Below are 16156 nucleotides of genomic sequence, written 5' to 3' on the forward strand. Positions count from 1 at the left end.
CCGCCCCCGCCGCCCTTGTCGCCTCTGCCGCCCTGCCACAGCGAGCCGAGTGGAGGCCCTGCCACACTGAGATCTGTGAGGCTTGAGCCTCGCACATGGGCTTTGGGCACCTTTAGTGCCTGCCCTTTATGCGCAGGCGCAGCCACGCGGGATTCAGAGGTGCGCAAGCGCATTTGTGCTTGGCGTCATAGTTAACAGATTGTTAGGTGCTCCACGATTCCTAACTGTTGCGTGGTGGGTTTGTCTTATCTCTAGCACTGGTGCTGGTGTCTAGAAGCAGCGAAGAGCCAAGCGGAAGGTGAAGTGGTGGTAAAGCCTCTAGGCTTTGCAATGAAGAAGTTTTTTTGTTTCCGGACTGGGAAGGTGTGTTCATCCCCGACCTTTGACATCCAGCTGATGAATGACTTGATGGCTTCGGTTTACAAGCAGGAAGTCACTGAGACCCAGCCCCGGTATAACATCCGCGTGAAAGAGCTCAAAAAGATCCACAAAGTTGCTCTCCTGGGCAACATATGGAATATGGAGCAGTTGCTACTGCGTGGGAAGAACGTGAATAAAAGAGACAAGAGGAAAAGGTAATAGGCATTAAGGGCCTGCTTAGCCAGAGGTGTTTATGTAGTGAACTTAGATTGACCCCGCCCCTCCCAGAGGAACTTACTTGCAAAGCCTAGATACAAGGGCAGGTCAGGCCAGGTGAAGACATCCAATCAGTGGGGTTCGCATATATCTATTAGGGTAAATTGAAATTCAGTTGGCCACACAGAGAAAGCCCCGGGCAGTTTTCTCTGTGTGTGGCAGACCTAGCATGATTGTGCAGTTTTCTCTGTGTATCACAATCTCATTGCCCACCTGTGTATAGCCTGGCTAAATGACCTCTAGAAAAGTCTGTGAGGCTGGGAGGGGTCATCTCTTTGCAAGAGACAGCCCTGAGCGGTCAGTTTGATTCTCGATGCTTGGCGCGAAATAAAGCATTGCTTGTATCAGTCTCGTTCCTTTGATTACGGGATTGTCCGGGAACAAACAATGAGCACTGAGCCAGCATCAGGATTTCTGGGAAAAGCCTCTGGAGGTAAGATCACGGGATCCTGTCTGTCTGGTTGTGGAGCTCCAGGGTATGGCCCACCAGGGAGAAGCTGGAGCAGCCATGCTCCCCAGGGCTAGAGTGGATGCGGGGATGCCCCTTCCCTCCACTGGTAGGTCGCCAGGGGGTTCAAGTCCCCATAGGCAGTCAGGGGGTTTGAGTCCCCCTAAGCTGTCACCAGGTGTTCGAGTCCCCCTAGGCAGCCAGGGGGTTCGAGTCCCTCTAGGCTGTCAGGGGTTTCGAGTCCCCCTAGAAAATCCCCACCTGTGGCAGGACCACTGGGCCTGCAGTTGTCTTTGTCTTGTTTTTATGTTGTCTGTTGTGTTGTTTGCTGTGTTTGAAGAAATGGGGCAAGCAGAGAGTGAGGGGACTCTGACTTTTAATGGCTATAACTGGAGCTGACTGTGGTTAGTCTAACTCGAGACAGAGACTTTAAGGAATATTCCCAAGCAGCTGCTGAAACTCTCTTTGTTTTGGGGCAGTTCCTGTCTTCTATGGCCCGATGTGGACTGCCTAGCCCCTCCCCCTTGCTGGCAGGAGAGCATGGCATCTGAAGTGGAGTGGGCCCAGTTGGAACATGAAATCTGTTAAGAAAGAGGTGACTAAACTGATGGTTAATTGTCTGTCTCAGGGTCTTAATGGGTAATTGTTAAAGTAGCTCTCAAAGTCTTTGGTAACCTGAAACTGTGAAAGTTTGAAGGTTTGCTTGAATGACAAATGGAATTAAATTTGTTGTACATCTAGGTCTTAACCAAATGGGATAAAATGCTAGAGTGTTGGTTGCTGGAACTGGATCTGTGCTTTTGAAATCTGCTGGTGAACATGTTTTGTACTTAGCTGATTCATAAATTTGCCTTCTAAGAATTCTCTTGTAAAATGACTTCCGCCTTAAAGGAAATTCATATGGGAAGACTTTCAGGACAAATACAGGTCTTTGATATGTTAAAATCCTGGAACTAACATGGGTAAGAATTGCCAGAAGTAAAAGCTGCATTCAGACTAAACCAGAATTAGTAACATGGAACTAGATGACCTGAAAGATTGTAATGTTGTATCTCTTGATGTTTTGTCTTATTTTAAACATTACTGGTTCTGTAGTGTTTGCTTTTCCAGGCTTGTTAAACTTTTTCTTAAGTTATCTGTAACTTACAGAGATGTAAAAGTAGTCATTTGTAAACAAATCAAGGTATTCAACTCTTTCTCTCTATCTGAACCCTCTGAAACTGAAAGATCTCAGCAAGTATTCTTCCTTCCATGGCAATCAGTCATTTGCATAAGTTCAGTAGGAATCTGTTCTCCTTGTAACAAGACACCATTGGAAACACTGGTTATTTTACCAAGGTTTTGACTGGAATGTCATATTTGAAAAGATTCAGCTATGACTAGACAGCTTAAAGGAACTAAGGTGGATTTTATAAACCTGGAGCCTGAAAGCCCTTTGGTACTGTTGGCCTGATACCTTGCTTACAGAGTTCCCAGCAGCCTCACCAGGCGAGTAAAGGATATAACTTCCTGGCAGATGCAGGAACCTCAGGATACTTTGGGTACCTCAGGAAGAGGAATTCTCCCAACTCAAGAGGTATTGCAGGCATGTCTGATGGCAAGTATGTGGCTTGGCTTCTGGCCTGGAGAGGCTACTATAAGCTCAACCTAGAGATTCCTTATGAGAAGTTCCAGCAAAGCAGATTCTAAAAGATTTATATGATCACTCACTGTTCTTGCAGAGCTTATGCAAGTAATTAGGCCAAGTTTGTTAAAACTGGACTTGTTTTTCAAATAAATTAGTCCTGATTTGGTTATCTCTGGAAATGAGGGTTATTTTAGAGAGAAAAATTATGTTTTTTTAAAAAGATTTTATTTATTTATTTGTCAGAGAGAGCGAGCGAGAGTGAGCATAGGCAGACAGAGTGGAAGGCAGAGTCAGAGGGAGAAGCAGGCTCCCTGTGGAGCAAGGAGCCCGATGTGGGACTCGATCCCAGGACGCTGGGATCATGACCTGAGCCGAAGGCAGCTGCTTAACCAACTGAGCCACCCAGGCGTCCCAGAAAAATTACATTTTAATATTACACATTTATGGGTGTTAAATTCTACATTTGATTGTCTTTAAATGCTTGTTTACCGAAGCTAGACAACTTGAGGTAAACTTCAGGGAAGTTGCATGATAGCTTGTTTAGATGATCTTGATTTTGCCAGTCAGTCAGCCGCAGATATAGGGAGGAAACTTCAGAAAATTGAAGGATTTGAAGGGAAGAATGTGACTGAGTGAGTGGGACTAGCAGAAAAGGTGTTTAACAACAGGGATGTACAGGAGGAAGGTTTTGGTATTACAATGAGGCAGGTAGGGGATGGTAAATGGAAGGAAAAGCCTAAGCACAGAGAAGGCAGGCAGGGAGACGTAGATTCAGATCAGGGTGCTTACTGTAAGGAAAAAGGGCATTGGGCCAGGGAGTGCCCCAAAAGGAAGATGGCTATGCTGGCCTCCAGAGACTGAAGGGGCTGTGGTTCAGAGCCCCTCCCCGAACATCAGGTAAAAATTGAAGTGGAGGGGAAATCAATTGAAACCTATGGGAAAAACTATCTGGAGAGGAAGTCTTGGTACAAGAGGTGAATGGCATAGAAAGACATAAATGGACAACTGTGCAGATGTTTGTGGCAGCTGTAGATGAATACCTTCTTTACGAGCCAGTCTCAGAACCAGAGGAGACAAGAGAAGGGAGCCTTCTCCAAACCCTACAGGTCTAGTTTCCTGAAGTCTGGGCAGAAGGGAAGCCCCCGGGCTTGGCCAAGGGACAGCCTCCAGTGGTGGTACAATTAAGAGCAATAGCCATGGTTGTTTGCGTCCGGCAGTACTCCCTTCCCTGGGAAGCAAAGGAAGGGATCAGAGAACACATTAACTGCCTCTGAGGAGACGGGATCCTAGTTCCCTGCAAGTCTCCAAGGAACACAGCTTTGCTGCCCATCAAAAAGGCCGAGACTGGGGAGTACTGGCCTGTTCAGGACTTGCGGGAAGTTAATAAAGGGGTTGAAGATGTCCACCCAATGGGGCCTAATCCCTATGCCCTCCTCTCCCTCCTGGGCCCCCAAAGAACTGTTTATACCATATTAGATGTCAAAGATACATTTTTCTGCATATCTTTAGGAAGGGAGTCTCAGCCCCTTCTTTGCTTTTGAGTGGCCCGATCCAGAGGAAGGATTTCAAGGCCAACTCACCTGGACAGGACTTCCCCAAGGGTTCAAGAATTCACCCACTATCTTCAACGAGGCCGTACATGAGGATTTGCACGAGTATAGAACCTGTTACAGTATGTTGATAACTTGCTAACAGCCACTGAGGACTATGAATCATGTTTGTGGGGATGAGAGGTCTCTGACAGATTCTGCAGGAAAAGGGTATTGGGTGTCAGCAAAGAAAGCACAGCTCTGTCAGAGCCATGCTACTTATCTAGGCTTTGATCTCCATGAGGGAGTGCGTTCAGTGTCTTGAGTCCAGGAAATAGGTGATCACCCAATACCCCCGCCCCACCACGTCCCAACAAGTGAGGGAGTTTCTTGAGATGGTGGGCTACTGTAGGCTGTGGATACTGCAATCTATGGAGATTGCCTGACCTCTCTATGAACTGGCAAAAGGGGGGCTCATTATGATAGAGTGGACAGCTGAGGCAGAAGGAGCATCTCAGGAATTACAAACAGCCTTACTGAGTGCCCCAGCATTGGCCATCCCAGAAGCCCTTCCACTTGTATGTGGATGAAATAGTCCCCATATAGGCCACTTAAGAGACAGCTTTGATATGATTGAACCACATTTCAATAGTGACAGAAAAGAAATGAAGTGTATATAGTATTTTACTTTATTTTTTAAGATTTTATTATTGACAGAGAGAGACACAGAGGGAGGGAATAGAGCAGAGGGAGTGGGAGAGGTGGAAGCAGCCCCCCACCCCCACCCCCAGCAGAAAGCCCGATGTGGGGCTTGATCTTAGGACCCTGAGATCAGGACCTGAACCCAAGGCAGATGCTGAATGACTGAGCCACCCAGGCGCCTCCAGTATTTTATTTTTAATGGATATCTTTTTATATGATAATGTTATAAAAAAAGATCTAATCCCATAATACATCAACTTCTGGGCTACAAATTCTTTTGATAAAATCCAATATATAATTTTTATCTGTGTCCACTTTGTATGTATGTTATTTACTGAATGGCTGTTAAAAGAAATTTTGAATTGGGAAGATTGTTCTGTTTGTGATTAGGAAGACGTATTTCTCAAAATGTGTACTCTTCCTGTATTTATCAACATTCCATAAAGCAAATAAAATCATCATGGTTTTAAGAATTTTGTGTTACACCTGCTCTCTTTTATCATTGTGATGACATTAAGAAATTTTTTGGAATCACTAGAGTATACACCTGAAAGTAATATAACACTGCACGTTAACTGGAATTAAAATAAAAACTTAAATTTTTATAAGTAGACAGATACACCCTTCCAGATATCAAAATGTATCTTAAATTTCCACAAATTACATGGTTACTAATGGCTGAAAGGACAGATGAATGAATGGGGCAGAGAAGAAAATGCCAAACACCCCAATATGGTGACATTTCATATTAGTAGGAAAAGGTGAATCATTCATAAGTGGTGAAGAAATATATGCTATTTATTTATTTATAATGGTATTAAATACTAATATTGATAATTGGTAATTCTTGATTTTCATATGATCTACAAATCTAATAAAATGAAAAAAAAATTTCATTTATTATTTAACATAATAAATGAAAATATATCATATTTATATATATATATCATATATTTGATATATCATATATATGATATATTTATGTATAAGATATAGAAAATATATATTATTTCATATATAAAAATATATAAAATACATAATGTACAAAAATAAAACTGTTCCTGTTTATTTGAATCCTGAGCTTCCTTTGGCTTAAAGTTTCTTGAAAATCAGAGTGAAGAATTACTTAAAAAGAATTCTTCATTATTTTAGTCCTCTTTTCCCATAATGCTTTCAAGAACTAAAATTTATTTAAATGCCAACCATGTGACTAGAACTGCAGTAGAGCTGTTGTATGTATAGAACATTATTACATTTAACGTAAGGCACATTGATTGTGTGATGCCCCACCATTTTGTATACCAATAAGAAATCTTAAAAAATTCTGCTAATTATAGTTGTAAGACATTTTGAATTATAAATCACATTCCAATGTCAGAGATACTAAAAGGTGACAAAATGAGCCTCCTAGAATCATTGATATGTAGTATTCTTGTGAATATTTAAAACATATCTGAGAAGTAGGCATAATTGTATCAGTTTACCTAATGGGAGTGTTGTCTTTGTATAATAGTAGCAATAGTAATAGTCATAATAATAATATGTAACAAACTTTGCATAGATCCCCATTTAAGCATCGTGACGAGGTCTCGTGAGATAACTATTCTTTACTTTATTTTTCTTAGTTTTTAGTAATCTCTGTAGCCAACATGAGGCTTGAATTCATGACCCTTGAGATCAAGAGTCACATGACCTTCAAACTGAGCAAGGCAGGGAACACGAGATAACTGTTTTTATCTCCATTATTTTGATAAGGAAATTGAGGATAAGGCTGAGCCATAACTATTAAGTTTAAATCCCATTAAGTAGGTCTCAGTTTGAGCTGAATCCTGAGGTCACGCTCTACCTAGTCAGATAGCCTGCTCTTTTATTAGTATGGTGAATGATCACTAATAATTATTGTACTTTCTTCAAAAGAAAACGAAATCTTTGTTTTTGAGTTAAAGGAATAAGATGCTATTTAATGTTTACAATTGCATGAATTAATTGAACGTTTTGAAATAGTGCACTATAATTTCCTAAAATGTTCTTTCACTTCCATAGGACGCCCCTCCATGTGGCCTGTACCATCGGCCATGCCGACATGGTAGATTTTCTTGTAGAGAGGAAATGCAAGCTTGACCTCTATGATGGAGACTATAGGACTCCTCTAATGAAGGTGTGTGGTAGCAGCTGTGTCTGCCTGAGATGGATTTGATTTAATTACTTAGAATGAAAATTTATTGCAATTAAATGTAACTAATTGGTTGTAGCATGCTTGCTTTAAATTCCCAGAATTTACACTCTGTTTCTTGGGATACTACTGACAGGCTGTACAATACCAGGAAGAGGCATGTGTAACTACTCTTTTAGAACATGGTGCTAATCCAGATCTTACGGATAAGTTTGGCAATACTGCCCTCCACTATGCTGTTGGTGGTAAGAACACATCAATAGTAGAGAAGCTGATTTTATACCATGCAAATATTGAAGCAAGAAACAAGGTACGTCAACATTATTTATAAAGTATTTGAAAATTTAAAACATATATATATGTATAAATTTTTTTAGTTACAAAACATTTATTTACATATTTATTCATATATGTAATAAATAATAAATACTGAATTCTATACATCAAGTCCTGTCACCAGGGAAACAAGTCCAAAGCCAGGGCAGGGAGGACTAGAGAACGATGAAGCCCACGGAAAGGGCAGAGTTCTGTTTCCCAGCCGCCCTTCCACCCCAGAAGGAGAATCTTCCCATTAGTGCTTGGGAGTGGATGGTGGGCTCAGAGCCCACAAAGGCTTGAAGGCCTGAAGGGAGTGAGGTGATGATGGAGGCTGGGTGCTGTGCAGGGGCTTAGGAAATGGGTGCTGCTGGGAAGGGGTGGGAGACCATGACCCAGTGGGGTAACTTGGGTGATGCGAGTGGGAGGAGAAAGCAGCAGGTTGCAGGCCCCGGGCACTCCAGGCTCCAAGGTTCTGAAGATGAGAGCACGGGGATCGGGTCATGACATCCTCCAGGGGCATCTACTTGTGCTCATAGCCACTCTGCCTGCCATCTCCCGCAATGGGGTCTCCCATTTTACAGAGTAGTTCCTGCTCATCATTGTGTAGGTCCTCAGGGGGTAGTAGTTGTGCATGGGGAGTTGAGGGGGACCGCACTCACTCTTCCACTTGTTATTTCTTTGACATGTCTTACCTCCTATCACTGCCCTTAAAGAAGCACTGTTGGTTCACATAGAGAGGGTCAATTTTTCATACATAGAAGCTCGAGCATTCCCTGAATGAAAATATTTTGAAATAACTTAATTGTCTAAGATTTCACTTTACTTTTATTTAAAAAAATTTTTTTCTTGAGCGTACTTTTTGGAAATACATTTTTGTAGGGACTGTAAAGAAAGAAAGCACATATGCAGACTTATAAGGAGAGAAGCATGCTCTTCACATAGCAAGAATTTTTCTGCCTTGACTTCTAACCCAAGTAGTAATTCTGAGTAATTTTACATGGAATATGCCTTATTCTGCTCTAAGACCATGGTCTAGTTATAGGGATAGAGAAGTGATCTATGTTTCTATGATTCAGTTGATATTAATACTAGTCTTTGATACATTTTCATTCTTAAATTCAGCAATTATCTACAATTGATTATAGTTATTAAGTTTTTGTTGACCCAAGTGTTGGTTTTCTTCAAGTTTTGAAAGAGGCCAGCTTTGGCTAACAGTGCTGTAAACTGTCAAGTCAGTTATTCGAAGTTTTAAGATTTCACTTTAATGAACGTTTTTTAAAGAAAGATTTTATGTATTTGAGAGAGAACGTGAGAGTGAACACACATGAGTAGGGAGGAAGGGCATAGGGAGAAGGAAAAGCAGGGGAGCCTGATGCAGGGCCAGATCCCAGGACCCCAAGAACAGGACCTGAGCCAAAGGCAGACACTTAACTGACTGATCCACCCAGATGCCCCACAGCTGCTCTTTTAATTTAGAGTCCATCTCCTTAGTGACCCATTTGGAGCAAGAGTGCTTTATGTTGACATCTGGGATCCTGATACCATTGATAGAAGAGAACCAAGCATGTTGGTATAACCTGGAGAAAAGCTTCACCTTTACTGGAAAGCTCTCAACACTGTATCCCTGAAACTCTAATTCTGAAATGTTAATGTTTGCCATGAAAGTATTGTCAAATGGGGATAAGCAAATTTAAACCGATTTCTTTTGCACTACAGATAATGTGCAGTTCTGTAATATTTCTCAAACATCGAGGATCATTGAATCTTTCTATTGAGGCACAATCCTCACCTTCCAGCAAAGTATATGTTCTTTGGAATATAATTTAAGAAACACTACTCCGGAGATAATCATTTAGGCTGTTAACTCAGTAAAAATACTTTAAGCTTTTACAGCTATGTTTTAGAGTTTGGAGATATAGAGATAAAATATAGTCCCTTCCTTCAAGAAGCTCTTGGTTTCGATGGGTGCCATAAAATAAGTGGAGTATACAGTGGTAAATGCTGTGATAGAAGCCAAGATTCTTGGAACCGGTCAATGTTTGAAGTAAGATTTGGAGAATGACTCCAGTTAATCTGTTGAAGAAGTGGAGGAGGGCTATTTAACTTAATTTAATTTATTTTATTTTTTTCAAAAATATTTATTTATTTGAGAGAGTGAGAGTGGGAGAGAGACGTGAGCAGAGGGGTGGGGCAGAGGGAGAAGGAGAAGCTGACTTCCCACTGAGCAGGGAGCCTGACGTGAGGCTGGATCCCAGAACCCTGGGCTCGGGACCTCAGATTGAGCCGCCCAGGTCCCCTGAGGAGGGCTATTGCCAAGAGAAGGAGCAGATGGTGAAAGAGGGGGGTGGGGGTGGGGGGAGAGTAGGGGCGGTGGGAGGGGGTGGGGAAGATGGAGGGCTGGGGAAGGTGGGGGGTTGAGAGTACTTATGTATGTATTTAAGGTTAGAGGATCCTTTATAGGTTTTAAAATTCAGTATGGAAGTATGTAATTTTGTAAATTATAAATTGTTTTTACATTTTTACAGGTCGAATTCACACCGTTTTTACTTGCTGTAACTGAAAACAACCACAAAATGGTGGTATTGTTAATTAGAGAAAATGTGGTTGATAAGTTTAAAAGGTACAGTAGTTGGTTTTTTTTTTAACCTTATATTGTTCTAGGGTGGTAATAATTAAGTCAGAAAGATTAACTTAATAAGAAGAGGATTAATTTATAATTACATAGTGAAAAATGTCGTCATGTCATCAGTTAGGCAGAAAGCGATTATTCTGATGGGGCAACATGAAGAACAGTATACGCAGAATTTATATTCTTTCATATTGACTGATGTGATCTGCAGTCTTTATTTTCTGCCATATGACTTTATGTTAGCTAAAAGGGTTTCATATTAGTTTTATTATAAAGTGTGGACTCCTTTTATTTTATGACACAATATTAAACTTCTTAACCCTTTTATAGTATTTTTTTTGAAACTTCTACTTCATATAAATTTTCCTTAAAAGATGCATATGAAACATAAATAGGAGTTGTTTTATCTTTTGGATGACTCCTTGCTTTAAATTTTTTTGTAAAGAATACTGATGTTAGATGATTCCTAAGTGATTATTAATTACTATTACCAGATAGGGTGGGCTTATCATCCATTTTCATATATATATATATATATATTTCCCCCCTCCCCCATTGGTAAGGGTAGAAGGATGAAATATAACTTTAATTGAATGGATTTTTCTTTTTGTGAGGACAAATCATAGGTTGATAATAAAGAGAAAAGAGATGGACTTTAGATAGACCCAAGACTAGGTTTAATTCCTTTCCTACTTCCTGGGTATGTGACTCTGGAAACATTACTTATCATCATTAGATACGTTCTCTGATATGAAAAGGAGGATAATATATCCTTCAAGGGTTGTTATAATATATATACTATATATATTAGTATTTAATTTAGTGCCTAACCATGCTTATTTTAGAACCATTAACTGCAACTATGACTCTTTTATTACTGTTAGTATGAATGCTGTCATTTTAAGCCTGCAAGTAGATTTTTTTGTTTTTTTTATTTTTTTATTTTTAAAGATTTTATTTTTTTTTTGAGAGAGGGAGAGAGAGAGAGCGAGCATGAGCAGGGGAAGGGATTAGAGCAGGGAACCAGATGTGGGGGTCAATTCTAGGACCCCAAGTTCATGACTGAGCTGAAGGCAGACGTTTAAATGACTGAACCACCCAAGCACCCCTGCAAATAACTTTTTTTAAAAAAGATTTTATTTGTTTATTTGACAGAGATCACAAGTAGCCAGAGAGGCAGGCAGAGAGGGAGGGAAAGCAGGCTCCACACTGAGCAGAGAGACCAATATGGGGCTCGATCCCAGGACCGTAAGATCATGACCTGAGCTGAAGGCAGAGGCTTAACTCACTGAGCCACCCAGGCACCCCTGCAAATAACTTTTTATACAGACCTGTCCTCTAGAAGGCTTGGAAGTACACTGAATCAGCTTGAGGAAAAAAATGGGGAATTCTTTTTTAAAATCTTCCTCATTCAGTTAAGTGACCTCAGCATAGTTTCTTGTTCATTTAAACTAGCAACTTCTACTATCATACCCAGGTGGGACAAAAGGCTTCTTTTTTGTCTTTTAATTTTAGCCATGGAGGTAATTTACAAAGATAAACACTTGAAGTTGTTAATGGTCAATTCTGTACTGACAGGAAAGATATTAACCTGGTAAAGTATATGAAGTTTGCTGTTTAGATAACCCTAAGTTCCTAAGGGTGAAGTTATCTCTCTGTTATTTTAGAACAGCCCTCATGCTTGCTAAATCTCCAGATATAGTCAGGCTTCTTCTTCAGCAAGGTGTTAATACCTCTTCTCGTGATGAACGTGGATGGACGGCAGGAAACTATAATGTTTTTAGTGGATTTGATGGGTAAGTGTTTACATTAAAATGTTAGTTATTACTAAAGTGAAGTTTAAAATAATTGAACTCTTAGTTCTTATGTAACAGATGAGAGTTCGTAGTTTGATTCCAGCAATTTTGGGGCTGCAGTGAGTTAGCCCATGTCACTTGCCAGAAACTAAGACAAAGGCTAGACTAGTCAGCATTAGAAATGAGTGCAGGATTAGTCAGCATTAGAAATGAGTGCAGGATTTATTTTTAATCTCAGGACTATCGAGACATTTATCTTTAGGGATCCTAACTGTATCTGTTTCATTCCAAGGATAACTGTTATGCATGGGGTACAAAGAACGTTACATTTGTGTGTTTATTCCTCCCTTCCTCCCTCTCCTCCCTCCCTCTCCTCCTTTCCTTTCTTTGTAGATTTCATTTATAATTATTTCAGAGGGGGGCAGAGTAGGGACAGAGGAAAAAGCAGATTCCCTGCTGAGCAGGGAGCCTGACATGGGGCTCAATCCCAGGACCCCAAGACTGTGACCTGAGCTGAACGCAGATGCTTAACCAAGTGCCAAGTGAGCCACCTAGGTGCCCCAACATCACCTTTCCCCCCCAACTAGTTACTTGGGTCCTGAGATGCTCAGTTTAGTAGAAAACCTTATCCTTTCCCTTGACGGTTATCTCCTATTCTTTCCCCTTTGAATTTTCCAAGAACCTAAGGAGTTCCCTAAGACCAAAGAGACCATCCTCTTTCTCAAGTCATTTGGAGGGAAAAAAGGACATTCTTATCACTCCCTTGTTTCCTTTGATTCTATTGCTGCAATATTGCTGTGTGGTGCCTTGGTGACTCAGTTGGTTAAGCGACTGTCTTTGGCTCAGGTCATGATCCTGTGGTCCCAGGATTGAGTCCCGCAGGTGGGCTCCCTGCTCAGAGGGGGGTCTGCTTCTCCTTCTGACCCTCCCCTCTCTCATGTTCTCTCTCTCCCTCTCTCATTCTCTCTCTCAAATAAATAAATAAATAAATATCTTAAAAAAAGAAAGAAAGAAAATAAAAGAATTAATTTTTTGAGAGAGAGAGAGAGAGAGAGCAAGAGCATGAGCATGAGCAGGGGGAGGGGTTGAGTTAGGGAGCCAGATGTGGGGCTCAATTCCAGGACCCCAAGATCCTGGAAGACACTTAAATGATTGAACCACCCAGGCACCCCTGTAAATAACTTTTTATACAGACCTATCCTCTAGAAGGCAATTTTTTTTCCCTGTAGTCTGGTTATGGTTGACCTTTGCTCCCAGGAAGCCCTTGCTGATCTGCATTCTCCAGTCTTCATGGTGACCCACAATGAGACTTCAAAGTTACAACATTTTTTAGTTTACAACAGATGCTTATATGCTCAGCTGCTATTTCAAGGCACCTGCACCCTGTTCTGGCCTCCAGGCCCCCTGGCGTTAGCCACACACACCCTTCTCTTCACACTCAAAAGCCTTACATGAAGCCCATATGTTAGTGCAGACCTTCATAATGAAGTACCCCTTGAGGATTTTGCTTGTCTATCTTGCTAGCAGATGATAGTTGGGACCCTTCTAAGCTGTTAAAGAGGTTCAAATAATGCTACAGGAAGAGCCTGGACTTTCCTTTCTCCTTTGTTACTAGGCCTGTATCTCAAGCCTGATTTAAATCCCGCAGAGCGCCTTTTCTTATGAGGTGATGAAAGGTCTCATACTGACCTTCCCAGAGTGGTGGGCATCACCTTTCCCAAGAGGCCATGTTTTGGGTATAATATTTCATTAAATCTTCTTAACAACATTGTGAAATAAGGAAGTAAGATGCCTGTTTTATAGAGGAAGACTTGGAGACAGAGAGAAGTGGCTCCCCCAAGAGCAAATAGCTGTGATTATGGAGTTAGGACCACTGAGTTCAAAACACGTTCCATTATGGCAAGCTAACACTACCAATTGCTAAATTACTACTTCATGACTAGTTCACCTTACTTTGAAGTATATAGGGTAATTTAAGTTTTGATATTAGCTCTGATATTATTTCAAATACATTTATGAATTTGATATATTTGGTAAATATTTTTCATATCGGTATTAAAATAGTAATATTGTTTATCACCCTTATTATATGTAGCAATCACCAAATAATTGCCAAACATACAGAAGAAAGACTTAAAAATTTTTCACAAAATAACAATCCAGGTAAGACTTTTCAGAGTGAAGAACTTTTGGTGGTCACATAGATGAAGTCAGAGTAAAAAAGTTTTGATAATGAAAGAACAGTGGGAAAAAAAAAAAACCCCAAAACCATAAGTGTAAATTGTTAAGTTCACTTTCTTGCTTTCTTTCTCTTTCTCTCCCCCACCTCTTGATTTTACTTATTTGACACAGAGAGAGAGAAAGTGAGAGAGCACAGGCAGAGGGACAGGGAGGAGCTGGTTTCCCACTGAGCAGGGAGCACAATGTGGGACTCAATCCCAGGGTCCAGGGATCTTGACCTGAGCTGAAGGCAGATGCTTACCCAACTGAGCCACCCAGGGGCCCCTATTTTTTTTTCTTTCTTAATATCTTTCTATTATTTTTTAAATTTCTTTTCAGTGTAACAGAATTCATTGTGTAAGCACCCCACCCAGTGCTCCATGCAATATGTGTCTTCCATAATACCCACCACCTGGATCCCCCAACCTCCCATCCCCTGCACCTTCAAAACCCTCAGATTGTTTTTCAGAGTCCATAGTCTCTCATGGTACATCTCCCCCTCCAATTTCCCTCAACTCCCTTCTCCTCTCCATCTCCCCATGTCTTCCATGTTATTTGTTATGCTCCAGAAATAAGTGAAACCACGTGATAACTGACTCTCTCTGCTTGACTGATTTCACTTGGCATAATCTCTTGTAGTCCCGTCCATGTTGCTACAAAAGGTGGGTATTCATCCTTTCTGATGGAGGCATAATACTCTGTAGTGAATATGGACACATCTTCTTTATCCATTCATCCATTGAAGGGCATCTTGGTTCTTTCCACAGTTTGGTGACCGTGGCCATTTCTGCTATGAACATTGGGGTACAGATGGCCCTTCTTTTCATGACATCTGTATCTTTGGGGTAAATACCCAGGAGTGCAATTGCAGGGTCATAGGGAAGCTCTATTTTTAATTTCTTAAGGAAACTCCACACTGTTCTGCAAAGTGGCTGCACCAACTTGCATTCCCACCAACAGTGGAAGAAGGTTCCCCTTCCTCCACATGCTCTCCAACACACGTTGTTTCTTATCTTGCTAATTTTGGCCAATCTAACTTGTGTAATGTGGTATCTCAATGTGGTTTTAATTTAAATTTCCCTGATGGCTAGTGATGATGAACACTTTTTCATGTGTCTGATAGCCATCTGTATGTCTTCATTGGAGAAGTGTCTGTTCATGTCTTCTGCCCAGTTTTTGATATGGTTATCTGTTTAGTGTGTATTGAGTTTGAGAAGTTCTTTATAGATCCTGGGTACTGTCATTTGCAAATATCTTCTCCCATTCCGTGGGTTGCCTCTCTGTTTTGTTGACTGTTTTCTTTGCTGTGCAGAAGCTTTTGATCTTGATGAAGTCCCCAAATTTCATTTGCACGTTTGTTTCCTTTGCCTTTGGAGACATATCTTAAAAGAAGTTGCTGTGGCCAGTGTTGAAGAGGTTACTGCCTATGTTCTCTTCTAGGATTCTGATGGATTCCTGTCTCATGTTGAGGTCTTTTATCCACTTCGAGTTTATCTTTGTGTACGATATAAGAGAATGGTTGAGTTTTATTCTTCTACATATAGCTGTCCAGTTTTCCCAGCACCATTTATTTTATTTTTTTTAAAGATTTTAATTTATTTATCAGAGAGAGAGGGAGAGAGAGCTAGCACAGACAGACAGAATGGCAGGCAGAGGCAGAGGGAGAAGCAGGCCCCCTGTTGAGCAAGGAGCCTGATGTGGGACTTGATCCCAGGATGCTGGGATCATGACCTGAGCCAAAGGCAGCTGCTTAACCAACTGAGCCACCCAGGCATCCCTCCCAGCACCATTTATTGAAGAGACTGTCTTTAAGCCAGCATTAACCTGATCCCAAAGCCGGCAAAGACCCCACCAAAAAGGAGAATTTCAGACTGATATCACTGATGATTATGGGTGCTAAGATTCTCAACAAGATCCTAGCAAATAGTATCCAACAGCACATTAAAAAGATTATCCACCATGACCAGGTGGGATTCATCCCTGGGTTGTAAGGATGGTTCAACATCCGCAAATCAATCAATGTGATAGAGCAAATCAATAATAGAAGAGAGAAGAACCACATAGTCCTCGCAATTGAT

The 16156-nt window shown here is 41.0% G+C and overlaps 1 protein-coding gene across 1 annotated transcript; it reads left to right on the plus strand.

Annotated features, from left to right (window-relative positions):
- Window positions 1–268: 268 nt before the first annotated feature.
- On the plus strand, window positions 269–13313 carry LOC309870357 (uncharacterized protein; the record flags this gene model as incomplete). The annotated part of the gene is made up of 6 exons (XM_082742490.1): window positions 269–575; window positions 6986–7100; window positions 7252–7425; window positions 9959–10053; window positions 11730–11858; window positions 13088–13313. The coding sequence occupies exons 1-6, from the start codon at window positions 331–333 to the stop codon at window positions 13311–13313; spliced, it is 984 nt and encodes a 327-aa protein (XP_082598616.1). The 5' UTR covers window positions 269–330.
- Window positions 13314–16156: the final 2843 nt, after the last annotated feature.

This window comes from Mustela nivalis (assembly GCF_964662115.1).
Source record: "Mustela nivalis genome assembly, chromosome: 7".
In the NCBI taxonomy this organism is placed as follows: domain Eukaryota; kingdom Metazoa; phylum Chordata; class Mammalia; order Carnivora; family Mustelidae; genus Mustela; species Mustela nivalis.